Raw genomic sequence first — 8,625 nt, forward strand, 5'->3', positions numbered from 1 at the left:
CCACCCCTCTTCCTGCCTCCAGAGACCAGACTGGCGCCGAGCAGGGGCAACTGCAACTGGTCCCCTGCTGGGCCCCCGACCTGCCCTTGGCCTCTGCCCCGACCCTGTCCCGCCTGGGTTGAAGCCCTTGCTCAGCCTGCTGCTCGCAACTCCCACCGGGCTGGCTGTTCGCTCGCACTGGTAGGCTGGCCTGGCCCCTGAGCCCGCCCTGCCAGCCCACCGCCCCGCCCCGCCCCGCCCCTCCGAGTTGCTACTAAGTCAGTCCGAAGGCAGAGGCTTCCAAGGTGGAAGCTGGATGCGGCTGCCAGGAAGCGGCCAGCGCACGAGTGGCGCGAGGCTTGGCTTCCACGTGTGAGCCTGCTCCACCACCCCGCCCTCTCCGAGAGCCCAAGCCTCGGGACTCCCTCTCCAGGGACGATACCTGCGCCCTGCCGTGGCACTAGCTGTGGCAAGGACGTCCACGCGCGATCGCCTGCCTCTGGATCTCGCTCCAGGTCTCTCCTTTTGTTCTCTCCTGGGGTGGGGAAGAGTGGGGCCGGGTCAGCTCTTACAAGGACTCGCCTAGGCCCCTCACCTTGGTGACCCTCATGTTCTCTGGGTTTTTCTGGGCATAGAGGAGATCCAGGCCTTGAACCCAATTTCTCCACACATCCAAAGTCGAACTTGGGAAGTGATGGAGATCGGGGCAAGTGAGAAAGTCAGAAAAGGGGTGTGGAGGGAACTTGCTTAAGTTCTAGAACCCCAGAAAAGGTCTTCATTCAGGAGGCCACTAGATACCCAGCTTTCTCCTTCTGGAGTATGTCTCAAGCAAACTATCTAAGCGGGACCGGGAGCAGCATCCCTGTGGCGGCAGCCTCGGGTGTTTTTCCTGGGGCTCCTTCGTTGGTCTTCTCACTGTGGGTGGAGCGCAAGGAAAGAAGCAGGCGGTGGAGGAATGTCCCTGTAGGGACACTGGGCGCCTGCCCTCAGGACAGGGGCTGACTTCCCGTCTCCAGTAGTCTGGTCCATGCCGCGGGACTAGAGACAAACCTGCCCTCACTCCGCGCCTGACCTCTCTCCACAGCACTCGCTGTCCGACGTGCAGAAGTGCAGAACGCCGCGCACCCATGGAGAGTCTGGGTCGTTCGTGCCTGTGGCTGCGCCAGGAGCTGTCGCCCCCGCGCCCACAGCTTCTGCTGCTGGACTGCCGCAGCCGGGAGCTGTACGAGTCGGCGCGCATCTGCGGGGCGCTGAGCGTGGCCCTGCCGGCCCTGATGCTGCGCCGCCTACGGAGAGGGAGCCTGTCTGTGCGCTCGCTCTTGCCTGGGCCACCGCTGCAGCCTCCCCCACCCGCCCCTGTGCTTCTCTACGACCAGGGTAGTGGCCGAAGCCAGCATGGAGAGGCACAGGCACAGGCACAGGCACAGGCACAGGCACGAGAAGCCCCAGAGTGGGAGGCTGACTCGGTGCTGGGCGTCCTGCTCCAGAAGCTGCGGGAAGAAGGCTACCTGGCCTACTACCTACAGGGTAAGTGAGGGGCAGTGGGCCCAGAGAGGGCACAGGCCGCCTCTGGTGGCCTCTCAGGTCAGGAGAAGGCCGTGCCTTCTGAGGGGATTTCATTATTACTTTATCATTGGGCAAACTCCACCTTATTTTGTGTAAAATGTAGGTAAGACTTCCTCCCAATAACTTGCCAGACAGCTTTTGGGAAGGCAGACCTTAGCATGACCTTTATCCCTCCGAGCCCATTTATAAGTCTGGAAAATGGGGAGAATGGATGTGAAACAGCCACAAGTGCTGAGTGAGGATGGGTGGGTGTCCGCAGCACACACCACATGTGGCGCTCCAGTAGAGCTGAAACTGATGGTTTGCATGTCCCCTTTGGCAATATCTGCAACCCACCTGGGTTGTGTAGAGTCAGCTCTCTAGCCGCAGCTAGGGATTCTTGACTGCCCAGGTGGCTATAATAGCAAGACCCCCCCCCCCATTCTTTCCTGACAGGTGGTTTCAGCAAATTCCAGGCCGAGTGTCCTCACCTTTGTGAAACCAGCTTTAGCAGTCGTGCCGGCTCAAGCTTGGCCTCAGTACCTAGCCCCGTGCCTGTGGTGGGGCTAGGTGGCCTGTGCCTGGCCTCTGATATCTCTGATGCAGAGTCTGAGGCTGACCGCGACTCCGTGAGCTGTGGCCTAGATTCGGAGAGCACCACGTCCCCTCCAGCTGGGCTGCTACCACCCTTCCCAGTCCAGATCCTGCCCAATCTCTACCTAGGCAGTGCCCGAGATTCAGCCAACTTGGAGAGCCTTGCCAAGCTTGGCATCCGTTATATCCTCAATGTCACCCCCAACCTCCCTAACCTCTTTGAGAAGAATGGTGACTTCCACTACAAACAGATTCCCATCTCTGACCACTGGAGCCAGAATCTGTCCCAGTTCTTTCCAGAGGCCATTGCTTTCATTGGTGAGTCCTCCCTATCCTCGCTGTCTTCTCTCTCCACCTGTCCCCACCCACCAGACTGGCTCCTGCCTGGCCTCTCCTGCTCCTTACCCTCTCCTATAAGGGAATTCTTGCCCAGCTTAGCTAACGTTCCCAGAGCCCACAAGGCACTTGGGGGGTGGGGAGGGGGTAGAGCTCTGGTCATCTGCCAGTGAAACTTCCTGGATATGGGCAAGGAAGGATGGGGAGACTGAGATGCTGCCCCTAAAATTCACTTGGCTCTGGCCTCACTCCTGCTGACCCTTGCCTGGGGGGTATGTTTCTGTCCTGCTCTACCTAGATGAGGCCTTGTCCCAGAACTGCGGGGTGCTCGTCCACTGCCTGGCAGGGGTCAGCCGCTCCGTCACTGTCACCGTGGCCTACCTCATGCAGAAGCTCCACCTCTCACTCAACGATGCCTACGACTTGGTCAAGCGGAAGAAGTCTAACATCTCACCCAACTTCAACTTCATGGGGCAGCTGCTAGACTTTGAGCGCAGCCTGCGCCTGGAGGAGAGGCGCTCTGGGGGGCAGGGCAGTGGGGGGCCGGAATCCACTGTCTCAGACCCACCTTCTTTTTTTACTACCCCTACCAGCGATGGGGTCTTTGAGCTGGACCCCACATAAGAGCTGTGTGAGGCTTCTGGGCTGGTCCCTACCTATGACCCCATGTATTAGCAGGGATGGGATGCAGCCATAAGCGGGGAGGGGGAGGGGGAGGGGAAGCTCAATACCTCACATGGGGGTGGTGGAGCAAGGCAGGAACAGAGCAGAGACCTGCCCTACCCTGGATTCTATTACATGTGCCTATGGGTGGACCTGTGGCTACGGGCCTGACCTGCACCGCTTTAGAGCGGGACCATGCTCCAGAACCTGCCTCTTCTGCGACTGTTACTTCTTTCCGGGTGGGAGTGGGGCTTCCTATCCAAGAGACCAACCATTCCAGATTTCTGCCTGCTGCCTGGGCCCTGCCCCTTCTTGCAGTTTCCTCTCCAGGAAGATTGTATCACACTTTGCCACAGGGACCTGCTCTCAGTTCCTTCCCTGTCTCCAAATGACCACCTGTGGGGCAAAGCCTCACAACTTTCACTGGTGTAGTCTCCTTCCTTCCTCTCTAATTAGAACTTCGCCTTCTTGGGACTCTGGGGTGTGGACTCTGAGACGCAATGGCTGCTCGCAACATCCACAGGGACAGCCTCTCTGGGTGGCTTTTTGCTGGGCAGTGTCACATGGGAGGGCATGGGCCTGGGAGCCAATAGGCAGGATCCCAGCCACACATCTGGTGCCCTGACTGTTTCTTTCCTCCTCCCCCAGATGTCTTGACAGGATCACTGAGACTCTTTGTGACTGAGGGTGGTCAAACTGCCACCGGAGGAGATGGGGTCTCCGAGTGAGAGCTGAGGGGGAGGGAGGGAAGGATGAAGGCCTCAATTTTGCTGCTGTGTGTCTCACACAGCCGGTGTTGGTTTGGGGGGCAGGGAAGGGGCCAAGCTGCAGACACACACATGGTCATTCATCGAAGTCCACACCCCTTTGCAAACAGTGTGTATGTATGTGTGTGTTCACACTTGCACACTAGCTTACTCACACATTCAGCCTGGAACTGGCAGTACCTGTGGCAGCAGGACCATCTTGTCTTTGAACCTGGAGAGGCTTGTGCTTATTTGTTTTTGTAATCCACTTTATAATCGCTTTCTTTAATTGTGCCTCCTGAATAAACAGTTTATTTAATATACTTGACAGAGGGTGCTGCTTCCTGGGCTCCTTGGGGAAGGGAGGGAAAGGAAAGGAAAACCTGCCTATTATTTCCCGTCTTTGCGCTGCCTGTTGGTTACCTGGTCACTCACAATCCATTTGAACTCCTATTCTAGCACACCCTTAAGAAACTGGGGTACAGCAATAAGCCAGATATGAAGAAGCTAGTTCATTTTCAGAGGGGAATGAAATACAGTGTGTGGGCCAGTGCTGCAATTGGAGAACGGAATCAAATGCCCCAAATCAGTCAGGAAGTTACAAGTGACCCCCAAGCCCTGAGTCAAAGTGGGCTGGCTGGCTGTGGTGCTGAGGGTGACTAGGCTTCAACAGGGGGAGGACGTGAGCTGGGTGGATCATACAGTGTGGAATCAAGACTACAAAAGCCTAGGCAAGGTCAGGGAGAGTTGTGCGACGCTTGTTCACTGGGCCATCTGGCAAGTTAGGTAGAGTCCACATCACTGGGCCATGGAAGTTTTAGATAGGGCTCAACACTGCCAGTGCCTTCACACTCAGCCAGCAGACCTGGGAAGCTGTGTTTCCAAAGCCTAGAGATAGAACAGAAGGCAATGAAGAGCAGCAGAGCATGTATGGAGAAGAAAGTAATGGAGACCGAGTTGTTTCAGTCGGGTTTCCAGTCAGCACAGGCATACCTGAGGCAATTAGCTTGCAGAGAGAAAAGATTGATTTTTGGCTCACATTTCAAAGTTCCAGGCCACGGCTGGTTGGCCCTGCACTCTAAGCAGCACCTGAGAGCGGGAGTGTCAAGGGAGACATATGCATGACCAAGAGGAAAAGGAAGGGACTGATGTCCCCCAAGACCCTTCAAGACATCTCGAACTGGCCAGGGCGGTGGTGGTGCACGCCTTTAATCCCAGCACTCAGGAGACAGAGGTAGGTGCATCTCTTTGAGTTTGAGGCCAGCCAGGTCTACAAAAGCTAGTTCCAGGACAGGCTCCAAAGCTTCAGAGAAACCCTGTCTTGGGGAAGAAAAAAAAAAAGACGTCTCAAACTAAAGACATAGCCCCTCCCCTAGGCTCCACTTCCCAGTAGCAGTGCCTGAGAAACTAAGCTCTTAAACACGGACTTCTGAGACATTCAAAATCCCAACTGCAACAATAGACTTAGAAACGGGATGTTCAGGTAGCACTCCCAGTCCAAAAGCCCTAAAGTGAGGGTGAAATTTAAAACCCTGTGACCAAATGGCTGAGCTGGTGATAAAATAAGAGAAAGGTTGGGGGTGGGGTGGGGACAGTGAGGAATGTCCAGTCCAAAACTGCCTGGGGGCATAATAGCCTAGGCCTGTGAGCCAGGAGCCTCCACAGGAATGTAGCCTCTCATACCTGTTGGTCTTTAAAACTAGGATCCACCACTTCTTTCTTTCTGGCAGTGTCACATGTAGCCCAGGTTGGCTTTAAATTCACTGAATTCATTTTGAGGCTGACTTTGAATTCCTGATCCTCTCGCTTCCACCTCCCAGGTACCAGAATTCCAGGCAGATACCACAGGCAAAATGCTGGCTGACTCATTAAATTTATGGTAGTTTGTGACAGCAGCAAATAAATACAATAGATGCCCTTGAAAAATACCCCTTCAGAAACAAATGATGCATACTTATCTTAAACTTCTATTTGTGTCAAAGTGGAATGAAAAGAAAATGTCACCCCCCTGAGAATTTCTTGCCACAATAAAAGCAACACATATACAGAAGAACATATCACACCAGTGCACAGATACAAGAATGCAGGCAAAATACTCATAAAATAAAATATTAAATCTTAAAAATAGCAAAGTTTAAGCTGAGTATGGCAGCACACACCCGTGATTCTGGCATTGGGAGATGGGATCAGGACTATTAGGAGTTCAAGGCCAGCTTGTACCTTGTCAAAGAACTACTGGAGAAATAGTCTTACCCAGGGAAGAGCACACCAATTGGTTGTTCAATACCAAATGGTCGGCCCTAAAATCATATATACAACTAACATTATACAGACTGAACAGATTATATGTATGTCAAAACAATTAATACAAATAGAAGTCATGAATTTGAAAGAGAGGAAGGAGTAGTTTGGAGAAAGGAAAAGAAAGGGGGAATTTATGCAATTATAATCTCAAAAAATAGAAAAAATAATTTTGAAAAGACAATGGCTGAAAATTTTCCACTATGGAAAGACTTTATGGGGGAATTGCTAAGTATCCCCAGTCTCTGTCTTCCCCTTTACCCTTTTATAAATAAAATACCCAACAGTCAATAGAGCATAAACATCCCAAGTAGAGACTTCATTTTCTGTCCTCCCTTGTGCCAACTGTGGTCTTGTTATTATGTATCATCTACTTTTTCTGGTAGTACCTTAGCATTTGTGTGTGTGTGTGTGTGTGTGTGTGTGTGTGTGTGTTCTTTTCTGTGCAGATGTGCATAGAGTTTAGAAAATAACCTCGGTCGTCAATAATCTCTGAAGCATTGTTCACCATGTTTTTTGAGACAGGATTTCTCTCTGACTTGGAGCTCACCACGTAGGATAATCTGACTACTCATTTACTCAGTAAGCCCCAGCAATCTGCCTGTCTCTGCCTCCCCAAATCTGGATTTACAGCATGAGCTATCACCTCCAGCTTTTAAATGTAGATTCTGGGGTACTGAATTCAAGACCTTCTGGTTGCAAAGCAAAGCACTTTACTGACTGAGCCATTTTCCTAGTCCAGCATTTTAGTATTTTATTTATTTATTTATTTTGGTTTTCTAAGATAAGGTTTCTCTATATGGCTCTGGCTGTCCTAGAACTAGCTCTGTCAACCAGGCTGGCCTCGAACTCACAGAGATCCACCTGCCTCTGCCTCCTGAGTATAGGGATTAAAAGTGTGCACCACAACTGCCTGGCACATTTTAGCATTTTAATCAGTTATTTAAAAATTCTCAGTCTGATAAATCCAACCTTTCTACACTATCTGATTTTGGTTTTGGTACCCACTTTGCCTCATCCTTGGAACTGTCTTATTGAGAGTTGAGCATTATGTACCAGGGAAAAGGAATCACTATAACAGTCCCCTGTAATGTGGTAATGAAGTGGCAGAGAGAGACCATGTTCTATAATGCATTGTGTCTTGGGGAACCTGTCTCTGCCCTGTGTTTCTCAGATTCTAACTCCCCAAAAGTGGGGCAGGATGACCACAGGAGACTAGAGATAGGCATTCCCTTTCTCCACCCACCCCTGCCATGAAGGCTCCAATAAAGCCCAGCAGTGCAGACCCTGCATCAATAGCTTCTCTTGAGGACAGGATGTGTTAAGAATAATGTGGTGTGGATGCATTTTTAAATATATTTTATTGATATTTATTGATCTCTACATCTTTCTCTGCTCCCCTCCCTACCTCTCCCATCCCCTTCAACCCCCCCCCCAAGGTCCCCATGCTCCCAATTTACTCAGGAGATCTTGTCTTTTTCTACTTTCTACTTCCCATGAGAATTAGATCTATGTAAGTCTCTCTTAGTGTCCTGATTGTTGTCTAGGTTCTCTGGGATTGTGGTTTGTAAGCTGGTTTTCTTTGATTTATGTTTAAAAACCACTTATGAGTACATGTGATAATTGTCTTTCTGGGACTGGGTTACCTCACTCAAAATCATGTTTTCTAGCTCCATCCATTTGCCTGCAAAATTCAAGATGTTATTTTTTCTACTGTGTAGTACTCCATTGTGTAAATGTACCACATTTTCCTTTTCCATTCTTCAGTCCAGGGGCATTTAGGTTGTTTCCAGGTTCTGGCTATGACAAACAATGCTGCTATGAACATAGTTGAGCACATGTCCTTGTGGTACAATTAAGCATTCTTTGGGTTTATACCCAAAAGTGATATTGCTGGGTCTTTAGGAAGGTTGTTTCCTAATTTTCTGAGAAATCACCACACTGACATCCAAAGGAGTTGTCCCAGCTTGCATTCCCACCAGCAATGCAGAAGTGTTCCTTTTTCCCCCACAATCTCTCCAGCATAAATTGTCAGCTGTGTTTTTGATCTTGGCCATTCTTACAGGTGTAGGATGGAATCTCAGAGTTGTTTTGATTTGCATTTCTCTGTTGACTAAGGATGTTGAACATTTCCTTAAGTGTCTTTCAGCCATTTTAGATTTAGAATTTGTTGAGAGTTCTCTGTTTAGGTCTATACTCCATTTTTTTTATTGGATTATGTGATCTTTTGGTGACCAATTTCTTGAGTTCTTTGTATATCTTGGAGATCAGACCTCTGTCTGATGTGGGGTTAGTGAAGATCTTTTCCCATTCTGTAGGCTGTTGTTTTGTCTTGTTGACCATGTCCTTTGCTTTACAGAAGCTTTTCAGTTTCAGAAGGTCCCATTTATTAATTGTTTCTCTCAGTGTCTGTGCTGCTGGGGTTCTATTTAGAAGTAGTTCCCTGTGCCAATGCGTTCAA

The 8,625-nt window shown here is 50.4% G+C and overlaps 1 protein-coding gene across 1 annotated transcript; it reads left to right on the forward strand.

Annotated features, from left to right (window-relative positions):
- Nucleotides 1-1,106: 1,106 nt before the first annotated feature.
- Nucleotides 1,107-3,085, forward strand: Dusp9 (dual specificity phosphatase 9). Its single transcript, XM_038317311.1, has 3 exons — nucleotides 1,107-1,506; nucleotides 1,981-2,436; nucleotides 2,753-3,085. The coding sequence occupies exons 1-3, from the start codon at nucleotides 1,107-1,109 to the stop codon at nucleotides 3,076-3,078; spliced, it is 1,182 nt and encodes a 393-aa protein (XP_038173239.1). The 3' UTR covers nucleotides 3,079-3,085.
- The last annotated feature ends 5,540 nt before the right edge of the window (nucleotides 3,086-8,625 follow it).

The sequence above is a fragment of the Arvicola amphibius genome, chromosome X, assembly GCF_903992535.2.
Source record: "Arvicola amphibius chromosome X, mArvAmp1.2, whole genome shotgun sequence".
Lineage (NCBI taxonomy): Eukaryota > Metazoa > Chordata > Mammalia > Rodentia > Cricetidae > Arvicola > Arvicola amphibius.

Excerpts from the sequence above, each read along its gene's own strand:
- Dusp9 (XM_038317311.1), top strand. The coding sequence starts at position 1,107 with ATGGAGAGTCTGGGTCGTTCGTGCCTGTGGCTGCGCCAGGAGCTGTCG. Across the intron at positions 1,507-1,980 it reads CCTGGCCTACTACCTACAGG|GTGGTTTCAGCAAATTCCAG; the intron begins GTAAGTGAGGGG and ends CTTTCCTGACAG. Across the intron at positions 2,437-2,752 it reads AGAGGCCATTGCTTTCATTG|ATGAGGCCTTGTCCCAGAAC; the intron begins GTGAGTCCTCCC and ends TGCTCTACCTAG.